We start from the raw sequence: 20,478 nt of genomic DNA on the forward strand, positions 1-20,478 counted from the left end.
AAAATTAGCGGTGCTAGCAGTAGCCCGAGATAATAAAGACGAAAACTTACGCACAACTTTATTTCTGAGAAGGTCATTTCAGAGATTTCAAGTTTAATGTGCTTAAAAGCCCACCTTCTGCGAGAAACCTTCCACTTATTTAATATTTACAGTTTCTTCCCTTTTTTTTAATCTAATAACATTCGACTATTTTCTTTAAACAGTGTCTCTCTTTAACAATTATTTAACGAAGGTAATGAACTGTGAGGACGTGGGCCCCAATTTTAAATCCTGTGACGCGATTTGCAGTTTTTACTATATATATATATAAATATATATATATATATATATATATATATATATACTAGAGTATATACTAGCCAAGCCTACGCAGATGCTTTAGTGTTTAAGAGACGGTATTATCATAGATATTCATTCAGCCTAATATCACATTGTTCGCCTACTATGTATGTACCGATATCGGCTGCTTAACACTTACTCGATGTGGTGTGAACCTTCGTTTCTCCAGAGCGACTTTCTACTCACTCTGTTGTGTCGCGGATTGCTGTTGCTGTGAAAAAGAAATTTGTTTGTTTTTTTCAGTACATGATTTGTTCTATCCCATACTGTACGCATCAGAGCTACAATTAGTTGAATAACTTTACTTGAAATGTGACTGCAATGAACTTTATTATCCCTGAAGTATACGTTAGTTTATACTATAATAAGGATACGAATGCAGTATCTCTACCTTTTTTGTGGTAAATGCACTCACTTCAGTCTTTTTTGACAACTACCGATAAACGTTAGTTGTGTAAAAATAGATCTCAATTTTTTCAGGATAGTTGGGTATCAACGAAATAGATCTTAGTAACAGATTGAATAAGCTCCGATAAGTCAGTTTATTAGATTCCACACAGCACAAACCTTTTTTATGAGGTTTAGAGATCAATAATTTTGTGACACATCACCTTGCAGGGAACCGCGTTAGCAACTCTGTCCGCGCGTGCGGATGGCCACAAGTCAAACACCAACTTCTTGCGAGTCTGAAAATCGAAGATTTTGCTTAGCGCTTAGTTTTTGCTGACCTAGTACTACAGGCTAGCCTACATGTACACACTAGGTCCTTCGTATTTACTTTTTCGCCACATAAGAGACAGTTTTTGTGAGCTTTATTGATAGGTCGCACACGCAAGCCTGCGCAAAGTTTTCAGTCTACTTATTGTTACAGTACTTTATAATATATACTGTGCGCATCATTTCCGCATTGTTCCGTCGACATTTGCCAGGACAGCCGAGTCTTTCGTGTCTCGGAAATTGCAGAAGGCAATCATAACAGCCAGGCAACGTAGTTCTTGTGTAGGAAAAATGATTCTATTTCACAATAACGAAGCCACACAATATTTAAAAAATCACCTTTAGTCAGCCTATGTGGCTTTTGTAATCTTATGTCTATGCCACTTTAAGGGAACTTAACGACTCACAGACTTACATATGATTGAAACAAGCAAGCTGAAATGTAGAGGTGAGAACCTACAATGGTGATGGTTGTGGCCTTATAATCATTCTTCCTTATACGGTTTAAAAGGTTTCATCCATACAGCTGCACGGAATTCCTCAAGTGTAGCCTATATCACAGGAAAGGTTCGTCGCGGTGGGCGGACCCATTCGGATTACCCTCTCCCAATTGGCGCGGTTCTCCACCTAAAAGGGCTCGCTCTCCTCAACGTGCCCACATTCGATCATCGAACCACGTTGTTCGCACAGAACCAACAACGAAACCAAGCGTGACCATAAGAAGCGAATGCGATCCGCGGTTAGGAACACGCCACAAATCACACGAAAACATTCCCTCCTCAACGGCAAATATCAAAAAAGCTGCATTCGCTTTAAACTCACACGTCTTTTCATAAACACATCATTACTGGGATTCACCAATGCTAACCGATCAAAATTATCTATCAATCGTGAAAGAACGCGCAGCGAAGTTGCCATCCTAATAACGAATCTCTGAGCACTTCGGCGTACACTTGTGCAGTGTTGTGTTTTGTCGATTGGTAACGAGTTCGATCACCGGAAATACCCAAGCAACGACGACGTCAACAAACACAACTTCTACCGAGGTATGTGTGTGTATTGTAGTGGTGTTTAGCACATAAAATTCATTGACTAAATATTTTCACCGTATTGAGTTGTGTGTATTTAGTAGCTGTCTACAAAATTGTAGTCACAAAAGTGCAAGTGTATTGCATACTCTTTTCAAGTAACTATCTGCGTAATTTTTATTGTAGTGATAAGCCGTTATTGTGCATCTATTAAATACCCGTAATTATTGTTCGAAAAAGATAGTTACAAGATAATTAATGCGAAAAAATGCTCAGCGTTGTAGAAGCATATTTTTTCCACAGTCATTAATAATTCGAAAGGTGCAATATACATCAAAACATTATAGTAGTATTTAGTGAAAAAATAAATGTACGTTTTTCCCCTGCTAATTTCGTTAACACAAGCTGCATCCGGAACGCCTGCAAGAAGCTGTAATGGCTTAAGTCTTTTAATCTAATTTTTACTACATTGCATTTTTTTATATTTAACCAATGTATAATTGAGACCCTTATTCTGCGCTAATATCGTATGACCGCGAAATAGCACTAACTAAAACATGGCGGAAATCTAAGGACAAGCTCGCGGACCGCAGAGAAAAAGCTCAATTTTCCCAAGTAATTTTTCAACCTTGTCAAGATTCGGGGGAAACACTTGCCGATTCGGAGCTGGCCAAGTAAAAGTTCCCGGATGAGATAGGCTTAGAGTTTGACATTTTTTCCTTCTAGCGAGCATACGGCAAACGGCCAACTTGATCCCTTATTAACTTGATCACGGTATTATGGGTTACTTCGAACACAGGGTTAATATGTTTAGTTCGGGATTGTTTTCCAAATAAATCTGATATGTTAAAGAGGTTTGACTCTGGGCCTGACAACAATGTGCGGCGAGTTTCGAGGTGGGGCCACTATCGCTTTAAAGCATAATACACTATTTTCGGCTGTCACGTTAGAAGCAACCAGGATTCCAACCCCCAATTTAGACCAGCATTGTCTGGTTAAGAAATGGGCGTGGATATTGTTCGCAAACCTTCCTCGCGATAACATAAAAAGTACTGAATTCTCGGTGGCTGTTGCTAGGTGTATTCACAGCAGGTTAAAAAGTAGATCGATTCGACCCAATAAAGGAAATGGAAGAAATGGTTTTCACTTTAGAAAGGCGGAATTGCGTCCAGTATTTCTGCGGCAGGCAGGACCGGTGATGTTCTCACGATTGTATAGATCCCGTTGGAACGCCTCACAGGCTATTTGCAACTCGAAAACGCAGTCTTGTACGGAAAAAAGAATTCGCCCTCGAGCTCGGAAATACTTCGGTAGTTGCGGTTGTCCGCGAACTACTTGCAACAACAAAAAGTAGTACGTCCGTGATGTTAGCCATCAACCACATCCTGCAGAACCCACGCTTATCTTGCTGTAAGTGAATGGCAATATGTGTAAGTGTTTTAACCAGGTGGTGTCTCAGGTGCGGAAATCCACCCAAGAAAAACATTGCCGACCAATTAGAGAGCTCACAACAGTTTCTCCAAGGAATTCACTCAAGTATCGCTCATAACAACAGCTGGCGTTTCTTATCGGGTTAATGCCGAGGCGCTAGTCAAGACGTGTGGTCAAATAAATTGCTCCGGCACAGTACAGCAGAAGCGCAAAACATGTAAAGACGGTGGGAAAAACGCCTTAGGGTTTTTAGGTTATCAAGGCGTATCCCAGAAGTTGATAGAGCCAGTCTTGCCCAACTACTGACAAGCAAAGCTGTCTTTCTCATAGAGAAAACTATTGATAGATTAAGATTCAATAAGTAATAAAGTTAAAATTAATCTATCTAAAATTTACGGTATTTGAGTTGCGTGTAAAACTCCCATAGCGTAGGGTACCAGAAATTGGTCTGCTAGAACTAGGTTCGCCAAGTTTCGTATCCATTAAACAATTTCCAACCACAAAATCAGCAAGCAACTTGTTTGAAATTTGTTTGGTATTGTCCGCGAATTCTCTCAGTGTTCCATTAGTGGTATTTTGTCAGTGTGCGCGGAAATATATCGACTAAAAGTATTAATAATAATAAGGGCCTTAATAGATCTACTAGATTAGGGCCTTCATAGAGCTATTAGATTTGTATCGTGGAGTTTTTCACATTCTGAAGCGCAAAAGCTAGTCGTCGTTTTGACCTGAATCCTATATCCATGCGTTCTATTTGGAATACGGATATATAAAATTTAGTTATCAATTAGTGAAAATAGAATTTATCGTGACAATTTTTCGTCTGCTGTCACACGCCATTGAGTGGCACAAGTATTGAGTGCGTGTTTCCTGAGCTTGCGTACGTGAACCGTCGTATAAAGTTCTCTCTTAACTAATAGTCATCGTAGTTGCTCATATTATCCGACTCATTATTTTACCAGTTTACTCATCACTGTCGCATAATGGAAATGGGAAATATTCCATAAATAGAAGTTCATTTTTTTTTTTCGGTTTATAGACCGACACGCTGTGCGACCAGAAATCGCTGTCTTGGATCTACTCGACATACGGCAAAGGTTATATATTACGCGCCGAGGAATATAATCAACAAGCATGTATAGCTTTGTCCCCACAGTGCCATATTTGTATGGGTTATATTTAAAAAAATCTAGCAAGGTTATAAATCATTGCCTTAACGATTTAATGATTGCCCTTGATGGAATACTCTCTTGTAATATAATAACACGCGCATAATAAGTGCTATAATAAGCGAGCTATAGTCTTACCTTTTGCTCATGAAAACGTTGATTTCGGGTAATAATATTAATTAACTCAAGCTTCTATTCGTTGCCTCTTACTACTATTAGATCACAGGATGGCATCGGATTGATGATGCACATTGTCGATCTTTCTGAGCAAAATAAAACCGTTAAGCGTAATTTACAACATTATGAAATAACAACGTCTCTTAATTAGTAGTATTCTTGTAATATATTATAGTTTTTGAAACGAAAATTTTCTGTACCCAAAGTGTCAATGTTTTTGGAAATAGCCTGAAATTTAAAAGCTGAAACGCTTTTATGTTTAAACACTGAAGAGAAGACAAACACCGCCACACAAAGCGAATGTTGAAGAGATAAGATGAAGCAATTAAAAGCATAGTATTAGTGACTGTGTTTCTGAATAAGCAGATAGGTAAGCTTGTAAAGCATTCGAACGCGAATTGACTGCTGTCTGGCTAGAGAACCAGAATGTTTTACCGTATTCCGACCTGCGTCCTTAGCCAATTATTTTTTAACGCTTTGCATAGGAAGCCTATCACATACTGGATTGAGATGGGAAGCTTAGTCCATTTTAGAAGATTTTTATTCGATTAAAGGTAAGAATAATTCACTTATGTGGTAAAGTGAGCCTTGTACAGTGTATAGGAAAAATAAGAACACAGACTTGGTGGGTTTGTGAACGTTAAACCCCGCTTACAACTGCTACCTTGCATGTACTCATCGCATCTATTTCGTTAAAAATTATATGGACGTTATACGGCAAAGAAAATTAACACCACTCTTAAGTCGTTGCAATTCTGTAAAGGCCAAATTCAAACGTTCAGCTTTGGATTACTTGGTCCATACTATTAACCATAACAACTGTTCATAACTAATGTTTTTGACTATAACGAAACAAATATAGCTACAGGATAGAAAGTTTCTAATTAAAAAAGCCCAATTTTTTTCATTACACAAAACAGCTTAGATGCGCTTAAACTCCATCCTTCTAAAATAACCTCTCTTTTTAGCTTCTACTGTTTAGATTCGCGACTGCAGGCTAAGATTACTATCACATTCCAAAATAAAAGTCCACATATTGTCCCTTATGTAAAAAATATTTTTCTGTGACGATTATATTGTCAGCTTCTGTAATCTATATATCGTTACCATGTACTGTGCCAAGCTTCAAACAAATTAGAGGTTCGCTAAAGATAGAATTTTTGCAGTAACAGCATATTTTGCAATCATGCAAGAAACTAACAAAATAGACTAAAAAAATAAAAAAGTAGTGGTCCTCTAAGCACACTTCATTGTATACTTATTGTACTTTTTATATTTCAGTACCTTGATCGGGTGAAAATTAACTAATAAATGGTCCTCAAAAACTGAATTCGAAAGTTACCAGTACACTATGTGAAATAATTGCGAATTCATGGTTGAAATTATTGGTTGATTGATTGACATTGGAGTGCCACTTCTGTGAGAAGCCCATGGTTTAAACCGGCTTTTTGTATCATATCTTTCCTACCACAATTGCTGAACAGTACAATGTTGGCGCTAGCTATACACACTTCGCTCGTACATACTTTACGTAAATGAGTTTATTCTTTCAGCTACGTTTTCAATATTCGCATCGATTAATGGATGTTACACATGAACTTTATTGTGTGTGTTTCTGTCAACATGAAAATATCAAAATGAGTATACACAATTAAACCCTATTTTTCAATGAAAGTGTGCAATTTTTGAGCGTTACTGTCAATGGTTGTAATGTTAGTAATAATGTAAACTAATTTATGGCTTCTTTAAACTACACTAGTTATAAAGACACCTTATTTCAAACGACAAATGTTACAAAAACATATGACAGATTAATAATAGGGAGCACTGCAGTTAGTACGAAAAGCAAAAAGGTTTTTGATTACTGCGCACCTTTCAGTAGCAACTTATGTTAGAAAGTGTGTTTTGTCTCAACTCCACGTAAAAGTCCTTAGTCCTTTGATGTTTTTATAATTTAGTTTACCGATGTTTACTGTGGTCATATGAGCTCTTTTTCTACAACTTTCTTTTGCTACTAATTGGCAGTCGATTTAAAAGGAAATTCAACAAGGCCATACATGTACTTTGTTGAAGATACTTATTTCTAAATCAATGCATATGCGCCACTAACTCATTGGTATTACATACTTGGCGATAGTTTTTTTTAAATCAGCACCTCTTGCAATTAATACTCTTTGATAACTGCTTTAGTATGCCTTTTTAATCAATATGACACTCAACCCTATATAGATCTATAATGCATTTTTCCTTTCCAATCGAAGCCCATAGACATTTCGTGGTATTACTTGGTTGTAATGAATACTTCTAAAGTCTATAAATCACCTAAACGTTGGAGCGATTTGTGAAGTTGAAGGTTTGTTTTTTTTTTTTGTATTTAGAGCAAAATGGTGCAATGGCTTTGTACTTGTGATGTATCTACAACTTTTGGCGAACACGCCCAGCCCAAAATACGATACAAACACACCGACCTCTTCCTTGACACTGTAGGCCGCTATAAGAGCGTTTCAATGTATATCTGTAGTGTGTTCCCCTGCTCGTATTCCTATAAATGGTTTAGATCTAAGATTCTTGCAGTAAATGAAGAGCAATTTGTTAAATCGTTACCAGCTGTCAGTTATTTGGCATGGTACGTAGTCGTTATTGTCTCTATTTTTAAATTTAGGTCAGGTCGAGGTTCGATGTGGATATTTTAGTGCAGCTGCCATTAAAGAATACGCCACCTTTATACCTATGACCTTCATAGCCCACTCACCTTACCTCAGCATGGAAAGTGAACCTCGTCGCAGTGAGAAAACTAGCGAAAGGCGTCAAGTTCACCATTCCTCGCATAAAAATGCGCGGGTACTCCAGACTTTAGGTGTACACACAGCTCATCTCGTTGGGATAGCTCGGCACCCATGAACTCGCTGGACATCTCGCCAGTGTTCTTGTAGCGACGGAAGAATTGATCCGATAATCAACCTTCCCTGGAGAAAGAAGTTCGCGCAGCTTTACTTAAAAGCCTTCGCATGTCTTCTCTGCACCTTCCTCGCTAGTTGACCATAGCGCCAGTTATCCCACCGCTGTTACCGAAATAAAGCGGACTGGCTTACTTTTGTTGTTAGCCGGCAGGAACGAGTACTTTACAGTCGCTTGCTCTATGCTTACGTAATCGTGTAATGTATTTATTCATAATTGCATATAATGTCCGATCCATTATAGTATTAAGAGGCGAAAGTAATTCGCGTGTTTGTAAGAAAGATCTCCAAAAATCACAAATATATATATATATATATAAAACTATAGGCGTAACTTTTTTCAGTCATTCTTATACGAGCTTAAAGTCAATATAGGTTACCCTACAGAACAAATATGAAAATCAATGGACGTTTCATTTTAATCAGGGGACCTCGATAATTTAAATATTTGTGTTTGCCTTGTTATTTTTCGTGGATACTAACACGACAATACTGTATGTTATTATATACAATAGCGGGATCTTTGATTGAGACCTTTTACGTATATATGTAGGAGCATAAAAAGGAAGACCAGGAAAAGAAAATCAAAACTCAAAAAGCACTACTTTATCTAATGGTCTGTACATCTCAGACTTTCTGCCCAGGATGCTATGGGTTGTCATACAAAAATCAAATTTTTTTCAATTCCGAAAAATTAGATCAAGCTGCTGGTATTCGTTGCGATAAATCTACACATACAGTCTTAACTATGAAATATGCTTTCAAATAAGATATGCTTACCTCGACACCAGTGAATAGCCTAAAAATTTGTTATCCTCAAAAAATCTCATTAAATTCATTTCAATGTAGCTTACCAATCGTTTTCTGAATCTTCAAAAAAAAGGAGATTTTCTATCAACTTTGAGAGAAAGTTTTGAAAGGCCGGTCACCTCTGTCGCTGAAATACACGTACCACATGCAGTTTCATCGAGATATTATGACGATTCCTATTACAAACCGCAAATGTATTAAATTCTGTTAATATTCTGTTTATCAAATAAATTGCGTCATCTTATCTTAGTCGAACTCGCGAATAGCTGTCTGGTTATATCCTTGCCATAACAACAAAGGCACACATTTCATAGCAAGCATTGTGTTTTTCGATATAAAAATGTCTCAAAATAAAAGTTCTTGAACCGCTGTAACAGCTCTTTAGAAAGTCCAATTATGAAATGATTAACTTAGAACTAGTTGACGAAATGTGCAAATTTTGTATTCATAAATCTTGTGGGAGTTATGAGCTCGTTTTTCAGACTTTTGTCGTCAATAAACACAATCTATTAGTTACATTAAGTAACTTTACAGTTTTAAATGACCCCTTGAGGTCAAATTCTAACCTAATATGCTAAACCTACATAAGCTGTCGGCTCTGTGCTTTAGTTTCCATAAAATACTAATCTTCCTATTAATGGACATGTTTTGGTTTGGGTAGTAGAGACAGCACATTTGAAAGTGATATATGCTAGCTTACCATATTCCGGTGTAAAATCATTTCTAATATACATTTGTAGAACTCGATTTACATGGACTGTGTAGTAGTATAAATGGTCGACACCAATTGCAAGTTGCAGATTAGAAGCTGTTTTCATCGTATGATGAACCTATTACTTAAAGAAACGGAATTATAATCTATGTGGAAAACTTCATTCCTATATAGAACTCGTGTGTTTAAGCTTATTCATATTTCAACACTAATTTGTATTGCCCCGTACCTTTCCTGTTACCCGTAGGTATCCCAATCACAACAGTATAATCGTACTTAATACAGTGTATTGAGATCGTGACCTGTAATAACGTATAATAAAAATAATATGATTCTCGAGTATTCTGGGTATTTCAAATAAACCATATTTAGATTCCAATACGTACGATATGGACAACAAATAGTACGATGCATAGTTAAGCCCATAAAGTGAACAACAATGTCTGAATTGCTTAGCTCTTTGAGTATACAGATCAGATGGAAACCGTGTAGGGAATGATTAAAAGCCAGGCAAACGTTTTTCTAGGAGTGTTGAAGTATTTGTGATAATACGAATCTCTTTTTTCAGTTTTTCGTCAGGTTCAGTTTTAGATACCAAAACGTTTTGTCTTTCGTATATGAAACCTGAGTGGTCGAAAAGCGATGAGCCAGTCGATTTTTTGTTTGTGTTAGCACAAAATAACCCTTTTAAGAAATTTATCCTGATGAGCTGGGTTTGTAGAGTTGGTATAGTATTTGAATCTTCCACATGATTCAAGTTCAGTATGGACGACAGAGGCCACCTTTAAGTGAAAGATACAAAGCTTTGCAAAAGCTCTTGTCGTTGTTATGTTAGCGTGACATTAGACTTTCTATAATATAATGATAACAATAATATAATGATAATAAGACAATAGACATCTCTTGAGCGGTAACAATAAGCTAATTTTCTCCTTTTTGTTTTCTTAAAACACTTCTTTCGCCATAAACTTACTCTATACGATTGTTTCTTATCTGAAAGCAGATCATCAGGTAGTCAGGGAATACGATAATACGTTGATTTTTAAGTTGCTGTACAAGGTCAGATGAAAAGCTTGTTAATGCTGGCATTAAATTATCCTTTTGAGAATACCTCAAAAATTGAAAGAAGCCTCTGCCCTATAAAATCACATTGCCCAGAATTATAATGGTTGCTTTGAAAAAGCCGACAAGCAAGGTTAAGATTGTTACTCCAAGCCTAGCCGAGGCTAGTTTTTAAAAAGGTGCTGTTCTTACTTTACGTATTATCCTTTCAAAACACAAATAGAAGGTTTTTAATTGGGATGTTCCTGTCTCTAAATTGTAATGTTTAAATTATATAGCAGCTTTTATCGGCTGGACTTTAAATAGGATTTCAGATACTACTTTTCTTGACCAGTCCTCTCTTGGATAATAGAAGATCTGGCTATTTTTCCTTTAAGAATCACTTTAATCATTATAGTTACAACTTACCATAAAAAAAGACTATGTGAAAAAAGGTGGTGTCGTATTTCGGAAGAGTGTATGTTAATAATGGACCCTATTGTATACTGAATTGATGAGGTATTGGAGATATTGGGTATGGACAATTTCATAGAAAATATTACACGTAGGAAGTTTGAGTTGCCTTTTTAAGAATTTATATGGAATCCGAAGTTAACGAAACACTCTTATTTGTCCCATATTTATCAAAGGTAATCTTTGAAATTCCCTCAGTACAACGCTGGATAATTGCAGATCTGACCTAAGCAATGCTACCTATCGTTATGTTCCAGCCAGATGCACTTTATTAGAGTTTTATTAGATGAAGATAAAACAGGTAACTTTGATCCATAACTTAATCACTCGATAATGATTACTACATTCAGTTACTATGTCGCAGTTGTGATCTGCCAAAGATAATTTTTTTGCGTTTATTTTTGTCGTTTTAGGCTTAGGTAAGAAATAATCTAAGCCTCCGTAGCGTATGCTCCGGTTTCAAAGAAACTTCGAAGATTACGTTTTTAAAATTTCTTCATAACTTAACGAAATATAACGAAAAATATATATTATTACAACAAATGCTGCCAGTCACTGGCGGTCGAGCTTCATTGTTGCAGCGATGGGGTCGCAACAAGTAAGAAAATGCTGAATTTGAAAAAATGGTGCTTCCGGTAGTGGGTATGGCAGTATATATGCAGTTTCACTAGGCATACGATGCGAACTCAGGTCTAACCGAAGTCTACTGGAACTGTTGCATGACAAATTAGGGCATCTTAGAACACAACGAGCCTCTCAGGATGCATCTTATCGTCCACACGGGCCTGAAGGTGACTAGCTTCTGTTGTATGCACAACCTAGGCCAGCCACGCCCGCGCAGTGAGCTCGCGAAAATGTTTCGGTAGGCGCTGGACGGCGATCTGAGTGTTCATCTGGCTCTTGAGCTTCGCATTTTATCGTCATGAGATCGGTGGATTGGGTTTCGTGTGGGTTTTCTGACGTTAAACATCGTTACGAAGAACGACCACTTTCCGTTGCCACAAATCGACGGCGCCTTCGACGCATTAGGGAGCCTGAATTTTTTCTACTTTAGGTCTACTGACTAATTACTGGCGGATCCCCAGGATAAGGAGAAAACAGCGTTTTTATTTTAATTTATGGGGATGCTTTTTGCGCTAACTAACGCCGTGCAGACATTTCCGCAGGTAATAAACTATGTTTCGAATAAGTCGCGATATCAAATGACATTGATTTATCTATAGTTTGGCTGATGTTTTCCATGAGAGTTAACGAATTTCTTTACTACCTTTGGCAGGTAATTTCTGCCAGTAGTTGTGGAGTCTCTGCACACTGAATCTTCCCTTAAAAACAATCGTTGCGGATACTATAGATCGAATCTCCCACGACCGTCCGTTAGCCGCGAAGCTTTTCGGGACTAGCATCATGCTGCGCGGGGCTTCGTTGGAATCACAAATCCGCCGCATGACTTGTTGAAAGCGGACCGTTCGTTTTCTCATGCTGTACCGCATCAAGAAACCAAAAAAACCCTCGTATTCATGCCAATTTTGCAACACTTTAAGAAGACTTATCGACCGAAGTGCGGATAGATCCAAACGGCGTCTGGTTGGATACGGTTTTTGTTTAGTACAAGGAGAAAGTCCGGCTGTCACCTGGAGGGTAGAATGGCTCTATCTGTACCTGTATGGGCGCCGATAGGATACCTGCGAACCGACAGAGACTGTTGCCTACATTTAGCCGATGCGTTTTAGAGGAACTAGAATACGATTGCGAAGTCCGGCACCAGAAGGGCACGGCAAATGTCTAATCACGTCTGCATGTTACGACATTTCGGAGTAAGATAATGAATCATCGCATTGAAGTTGTAACACCCTACCATTAAAACAGAACAGTGAGTAAATTTTTGTTGCGTAAAACCACGCTTCACAGTTAGAAGTCATAAGGCCTACAACTGGTCGTCCGATGATTGGAGTCAGCAATGTTCAATATACCACCAAAATCGTTTGGGTTTGAGAAGGACGTGGTATCCCGTTACTCCCCAGAAAATATTATATGGACGATAATTTAAATATATGCACTTGCGGAATCGGCAAAAGAACGAAGCCCAGCAACAAGCCGGGGTTGCTCCAGAAAATCGTGGGTCCACACGCCCTCTCCCTAAGGTGGTATCAAAAAAAAGAACGTGGGACGAAGACAATCCGCTTGGTAAAGGGATGAACAGCAGATACCGGAAATATAAACTGTTACAACAAATATATTTCCGGTATCTGCTGTTCATCCCTTTACCAAGCGGATTGTCTTCGTCCCACGTTCTTTTTTTAAAAAAAAAAAAAAAAAAAAAAAAAAAAAGTCAACCAAATTTGCCAGTTACCAGCGGTTAAACTTCGTCATTGTAACAGTATATGTATTTTCGAAATCAAAATGGTTTATGAAAGAGCATGAGGCGATCAGCGGATTACCTTTTGTCTCTCGGCGTGTTCAAATGAGGGATCTTTGATATCCGATATTATTCGAGTATTCTAAAGCCCCCTGGAACAATGAGGCGCTTAAAACGGACGTGGTCCAGAATGTATGTAGGTATTTCTGAAACCAGTTATCTCATATAAATATACGTGTATCTGTATAACTCTTTATTTCTAAATCGATCGCAGTCTTATTGTAGTTATAATAATAAAATGAATTAAAACTATAAAATAAACGAAAACCATAAAATAAGTAACAGAATTATGGTCTTTCATATTCGTAACTTCGTTATAACTGGAGCCTGCGTATTTTCACTTCTAATTGCTTGTCGCCGTCATTTTGTCTAAAAACAGGGTCAACGATGTTCAGGAATGGTAGACCTAGATAGAAATAACAATATTTAGGTAGTTTTTATCTTAGTTGCTTCTTTGAATGTAAGGAATGTTCTTGTAGCACGCAAATAAGACCAGCCTTTACCCGAATGACGACATTGGGATATTGTAAATGAATCAACACACCATAGAGATGGCTAATATCACAAAAGTTTAAAAAAGAAGAGACCCTAATAACAAATGAGGGAGAACTTTTAAACAGTAGGGTAAAATTCTTTAAGCCATTTTGCTCACTGCTCTGACGACGAAAATCCAGGCCTGAGGTTTGTTAAACTCCTAACCGTTAAAGTAGTATTTAGTATATTCGTATGCTCACACGGGATCGACAAGGAAGGAGTTATGCTCGTTTCTAGAACGTCTAGGCAGCTTCATAACTATTGCTTTTATCATTAAAATTTATTTAGTCTACAAGACGAATCAGGTTGCATATGGTACGAAGAATATTAGTCGAAGAAAATCCAGTGTCGTATACCTATGGACTTGACACAATAGTCCTTCTTTGGCTCTTTTGAAATATGTTCCGTTTACTATCATCATAGAAATCCTGTTCTTCTGTATTTATTTTTTTTACGCATACTCTTTGACGAAACAGTAAACAAGCACACTGGAAATAAATTGTGTGGGAGGCTCAATCTTGTTGTTTAGTAAGCCTTTTCTAATTGAATCTTTTTACGCATTTTAGTCGCAGACCTTGTATTTGAAAATTAGTATAAAAACTTTCATTTCTACTTTATAACTAAATACCATCAGTTAGCATAGCCAACTCAGAATCTAATTGTTTTGCCAAATACTTCCTTGCTAACAATTCTCTTAAACAAAGTACGCGAAAAGATTCGTTTTGTTGGATAATTTGGGGCGAAATGATAAGGTGCTCTAAATTAAAAAAAAAAAAGATGATATTTTAATTTCTTTCAAGTTCCACAGTGGAATGGTGAGTAACAACGGATGAGCGCAACCGGGTACAAAAAAGCTAATGAGGTTAATTAGACTTTTGCAAATCTACTTAGCTATCACTTAAATCACGTATTTATGTTATGACCATATATGAGGCATTATGAATATGAGAGGCCTTGTTAGAATACTACACCTAGAAAAAAAAAATACAACATGTGTGATTTCTAAAACCTACAAAAAAATCGGCAGTTAGATGTTCCGGGCTCTAGCGTGACGACGAAGTCTTCAAAGTCTATAGAGGAACAGAGACATCGTGTGCCATCAAGACCAAAATCAGTAGTTATTGTCGGAAGTTATCGGAGGTTCCGGTTTCGTCGAAGATAAGTTAAATTTTTTTCTATTTTTTTAACCATAATTCTTGATTTTCGTCATCGATGTATTTCGAATGAACTGAAATTGAAAGAAAATCTATTTAGAAATCATGTTTATTCCAAAAAAATCAGTGTGCTTCTTGTGTCGGTAGGAGGTTATATATTAATACTGTGAGGTGGTTTATTCTTCTGTATAAATACACCTTCATTTTCATTGGGAGCCCTATTATTCTACACAAAACGTTTTCGGATCATATATAGGCAGATAAAAGCGTTAAACTATTAGATGAATATCTTTCCTTTACGATATCGGTTTTACATAAGTGAAATTAGCTAGTCAAACTCGATATTGCTATCAGAGGCGTTTAACTATTCGCTTAAGGAGATTTCATAACTAACTGCTCGGAACTGGTATCAATTGAAACTTAACCGTTTTCAAATTGCAAGTGCCAGCATTTTATTCACAATCCCTGGAGGTCTTATCATTGAAAACATCAACTCAAGTAGCGTTATTCTTAGACAAAAAAAAGCTCTCATGGGAAACGAAAGTGAAGATTATATGGACATTTAAAACCGAATATCTATGGTCGCAAGTCAAGTATATTTCATTTTTTAGAAAAAGAATCATAAATACACGGTTACATTGCACTCGATAGCTTTCGTCGTTTCATACCATAATTAATAATATTACAATATTGCCAGCCGCTAAATACATGCCAAATTTTACAAAAACACTGACATGTTATTAGTACGGAGCCGAGTAGCCTTTGCCACTGCACCTGTCTGCTGACAATAGTAAACTTCAAAGGCGTTAAAATATATGTGAAAACTTTAATATAATATTAGACGTTCCTGTGAACTTTGTTCAGCTACTTACGGTATACGCTTGTGACGCATAAAACTTAACAGTGTACCATAAAGTAGTTTAAACACAGATTTTCGTAGCTGTTTTGTCTTTGACTAATTTTTCGCAATCTGAGTCTGTGGTGCGAAAGCAGCCTAAACTATAGCTCCTAGTATATAATGCCCCGAAGCTCAAAGCTCGAATGCCTAGTTATCCAGTTATGTATAACCAAAGAATTTTGAACGTAATATAGTTTGCGCGTAGGTTTCTGAGTTTAGTTTGGCCTCGTGGGGCTAGTGATGTTATTAGTTCGATCAGCATCAAATCTAATAGCAAGCACAATTTGAGCGCAGGATTTCACACACTCTTTGCTTACGTGTATGTTTAAGCACTGTTCTTAATAACATAACAAATTTGACCAATGCAATGAATGGCAAGCGATCCAATTTACGGCAACCACACTTCGTGCACCCTCATTATAAAAGAGCTGATAATCGTGTCTGGGAACTGCCTGTACATGAACATGTTTTCTTCCTATTATTTAGCTTTTTAAACTAGAGTATATATATACTCCCACTTATATATTCGGAATAGGGCATTTGAATTCAGATTTTTCTTATGAATTGTGTCTCAAGTACTATCTAAACAAACACTGCTATTTTAGTAAGATGTTAGTTATGTGCATCCCTGACGGTCATGTTTATTAAACGTAATCATTAATTATTATTATCACAACTTCAGTTCCAAACCTAAACCAATCACATACTCAATTCAAGTGTTCCCTTTGTAATTCTACGAATGCTTTCTCGATAGCACAAGTGCGCGAGTTGACAGTCTCATGTTTAGGCTCTCGCTCAATAACGCTTCATATATAGTAATCCAACTGGTTACACGCGTGGTTGTTCGATGGTAATATGTGCGTGTATTTTAAAACAGCCTACTGTGCTTTAATCGAGTTTGTTTGTGCACCATCCCAACGGCAGAATTTTAAATCTCTAAATAGTCTTACTGTCCTGAGAGAGCGGTTGTCTGACTTTTTGACATGTACTTCAGTTCTTCATAAACAACCTGTAATATGGCAAGTATGTCTATTAACATCAAATTTCGTTCTTACCGTCCGGATCGCAATAGAGGAATCACCAGGAGTTACTTTCGTACGGCATTAAGTAAATCTTGGGACTGCATCGTTCTTTACTTGTCGTGAATTTTCTGTTATGCTACTCTAGAACATGTTTGAGCTTCTTCTGCAGCCGCATATTCGTTTGCAATGTCGTAGACCTTGAATGTGGAAAAAGATCATTACTCTTGCGAGTGTTCGTACAGCATGAAAACGTTGCATAGTAGCTAATCTTCACTCAAATTCGGAAATCAACGCACTCTTTTTCGTTATAACGAAGTCGTTTTGTTTTATAAAAGTAATGGCTCTTTTCCTTTACGACATACAGCCTACCAAGATTTCTTCGAATTTGAATGTCCCATATCGTACATATTTCTCATACGGCGAGAGATATTTCGACGAGTTAAAATAAAAGGTTAACTTTAGAAACACATCGAAAAGGCTTGAAAATTTATCAATAAAGCAAAAAGCCGTCTACGATAATCCCGGAATTTTGATGCAGAAATTACTTCTTGTATTGAATATGTTTATCAGTTTAAAATCTCACCCAGATGTGTGCTCTTACTTGAATGCAGCTTCTATGTTCTATATATATATAGTATATATAGTATTCTATCATACCGTTGTTTTGAACAAAATCGTTTGAACAAGCTACGTGTATTTTTTGAGTAACGAATCAATACGTCATAGAAAAGAATGCTGAATGGCAAAGATAAATCAATGCAATAAACGTAAATCGAGCTCTTTTGATGTATGCTTAATCGATTAAGGTGAACCTTGTGATATCGGGTTGCTGAAAAGTGTGGACCGTTTCAAGTAAAAATTGAAGCAGATCTTTTTTTTAACTTTTTAAAAATAATATTGTTAAGCTAAATATGCGTCGTTTTGAGCGGTGTCTTTCTACTATTTTTCTTGCAAGACCATAATGCCGTTACTGCGGAACTTCTATGGTTTCTGCACAAAAAACTTTGACAAGCGATTTTTGTGATTTCTAATTGGAACTAAACTTGACGCTATTAACGGTGTTCCGCAGAGATCGAGACAGATAATAGTCTGGCAGTGCAAGACGATGCTTTTTCCTTTCACTTGTTTCGGTCAATTTTTTTCAAGGACTTATATATCTTAATATTTGTTAACAGCCGAGATTTTAATAAATCGTTTTGCCACACGGCAACAATAGATCTCATATTTTCCACTTTGTTATTATTATTGTAATTATTAATCACAATCAGTATTGTTAGACTATTGCAGATGCAAATATAGGTTTTGCCATGAGTGTCCGCTGGAAACTTTTTAAATCCATCAGGGTCAACGAATTCCGCATATTGAATCTCACTTGATGTAAGAAAATGATAAAACAATTAGTTTCAAACTTTTTCAGACTACTCCCAAGTGCCTAGCAGTTGATAATGATATCTATTTCTAGCTACGTGGTGCCTTGTAAAACAAACTCTTTTTGGAATAGAAATGACTTAGTTAAACGGGCAAATATAAATAATTCAAACTAAGCTCTCTATGAAGCTTAATCATTAGTCTATAATTAAATAGACAAGTATGAGCCAATTCGCAGTGGGTTGCGCTAGTATGCCATCAAGATCTATAAAAGGGACACGTATAATTTCTATGCGAATGAAGTGTGCGCCTAGAAAGAGAACAGATTTGCAGATAAGCATAAGAGTGCTGATGAAGGCTCCAATGCACCTATCCTCTGTAGAAGAGACTGCAAAATAACCAACTTTGTAATCGAAGAATCTGATTCCAGGCGAAATAGCGCAACAAACTTTGGCGTTTCTAGTAGGATTCGCAGAACTATCGTTTCAAGCAGGCTGTATTCGGACAGTCACCTGCAGCTGTTAGCATCAAGGAATGTACGATTGCGATAAGTTCACTTACTTCAGTTCATTTCGTTCGTTGTATTAAACTTAGTCAGAAAACCGAAGATTCGTAAGTAGATTAGACTAAATTCTCTGTTCACTAGATATTCATTCGTAACGTTTACTCGTCCAAAAGCAAGATGATTTTTTTACAATTTTAGGATGAGACGATCTTTCATTTTATAATGAAACACACTAAAATGCCAAAGACTTTCATCGTCTGAGGAAGACCCAAACTAGAGGGATGATAATAATGAACGTAATTCGGTTTGGCAGCCCAGTGATACAGCAAAATAACGTCACAAATGCTTGCGTCACAAATGATGTGGTTAACAATTCTCTAGATGCGAACTAGACCTAGTGGAGATCATTATACATGGAAACGGCCTCTACTCACTAAACCCCGAGGCTCTAGCGTAAACCTGTAAGCCCGTTTCTCTCAAAAACATACCAATGGGTTGAAACTACCGGGGCATCATTTAAGCTTATTTAGATGCTTTGGGTCACCTTCTGAAGTATTTGGTCATACTAGAGCCCTGGGTTCTCTTTATAGCCTTTTCACTGCCTTCACTTCCGTGGAATGCCCCTTCTTTACATCCCTTTAGCCATATTACTATGGTCGCCAGATTTATTGTCATGTACAAGCGTCGCCTGCGAAAACACAAATGACTATAAGTCGTGTAATAAGATTTGTGCTTCAGTTATGACCAGGTTGTTAGTTTAGTTAGTGGAGAAGTATGCTGACCCGTTGTCAATGACTAGTATCAGCTGTAAAAGCTCTGGAAGACTTAGTATTGGTGCTCACCAAAGGAGAAACGAAAACACGCACCAACAACAATACAGTACTACCGTGCACACTAAAACTGTGATAGGGGCGGCATAATACGACACCTTAAAAATTAAATGATAATATAAGTAAAATTAAGAGATGGCAAAAAAAATTAAATAAAACATCTAAGACGCATTTTAGCATTTTAAAAAAAAAACATCACATGTGTGGTAGCTTCTTACTATGCGCAATTAGTATTACTGTTATGAATTGTGGTTGGTAAATAGCAGGGCAAATCGCATGGTAAGGTATTATGAGTACACTAGCGTAGTTCAACACGGCTCATAGGAAATTTTGTCTAACTGTAGTTAAGCAAATTTTAAATACTGTTAACGCATTTTGGCAGTAAGGAAAAATGGATCCTACGTTCATATATAGTTAGTGGAACTTTTACATAGTACTATTCGATTGTGGCGTGATACCAGTTCTTACATGTGTTCCCTTACGTGAAACATAGGGTTCATTAAAGATAAAAGTAGTGAGTAGGAAGGAACCGTGCATGGCATGTTGCTTTTGAATGTACTATCGGATGTGATGGAACGGTTGATAACAATGTTGTAGGGGCCCTATGCGATAACAATGTGGATATATTAGGTGCGTTGCAGAACAACCTATATCTGGCCAACGTGTGCTTCACTATTATTCCTCGAGTTGCTAAAAACATATTGAACGTATAGCCAAAAGAAACAACAACAAGCACCTGTGAAAAGAGCTTCTTCGCTCTGCCTGTCCTTTGCGTAGCCCATGCAAGTACTTGAAAACCTTCTTTTTGTCTTTGCTTGTGTATCACATAAAAAGCATTGTTTTCAGTTGGATCAAAAGATAATTTTTATGGAACTGCAAGCTTATCGTATAACGGA

At 37.1% G+C, this 20,478-nt stretch overlaps 2 protein-coding genes across 17 annotated transcripts in view; one reads left to right on the forward strand and one right to left on the reverse strand.

Moving 5' to 3' along the window:
• Positions 1-1,565, reverse strand: part of LOC111262625 (uncharacterized) — a 34,358-nt gene extending 32,793 nt beyond the window's left edge. For 5 of the 11 annotated variants that reach the window (XR_015311990.1, XM_086969235.1, XM_086969236.1 and 2 more), the window contains exons 1-3: positions 1,517-1,565; positions 951-1,025; positions 479-550 (exon numbers count right to left, since the gene is read on the reverse strand). Coding sequence is in view for 4 of the 11 variants with exons in the window: in XM_086969235.1 (XP_086825361.1) it covers positions 479-550; positions 951-1,025; positions 1,517-1,545 (176 nt within the window). In the remaining 7 variants the exon portion in view is untranslated. The other 6 variants (XR_002681742.2, XR_002681740.2, XR_002681738.2 and 3 more) reach the window with 3 other exon arrangements.
• A 131-nt stretch (positions 1,566-1,696) lies between these two features.
• Dh44 (corticotropin-releasing diuretic hormone 44) overlaps positions 1,697-20,478 on the forward strand; it is a 50,733-nt gene continuing 31,951 nt past the window's right edge. For 3 of the 6 annotated variants that reach the window (XR_002681735.2, XM_022837016.2, XM_022837019.2), the window contains exon 1: positions 2,012-2,102. The gene's annotated coding sequence lies outside the window, so the exon portion shown is untranslated. Of the gene's footprint in view, positions 2,103-4,554; positions 5,889-12,131; positions 13,559-20,478 lie in introns of those variants that run through there. The other 3 variants (XR_002681736.2, XR_002681737.2, XM_022837017.2) reach the window with 3 other exon arrangements.

The sequence above is a fragment of the Varroa jacobsoni genome, unplaced genomic scaffold, assembly GCF_002532875.2.
Source record: "Varroa jacobsoni isolate VJ856 unplaced genomic scaffold, vjacob_1.0 scaffold_684, whole genome shotgun sequence".
NCBI lineage: Eukaryota > Metazoa > Arthropoda > Arachnida > Mesostigmata > Varroidae > Varroa > Varroa jacobsoni.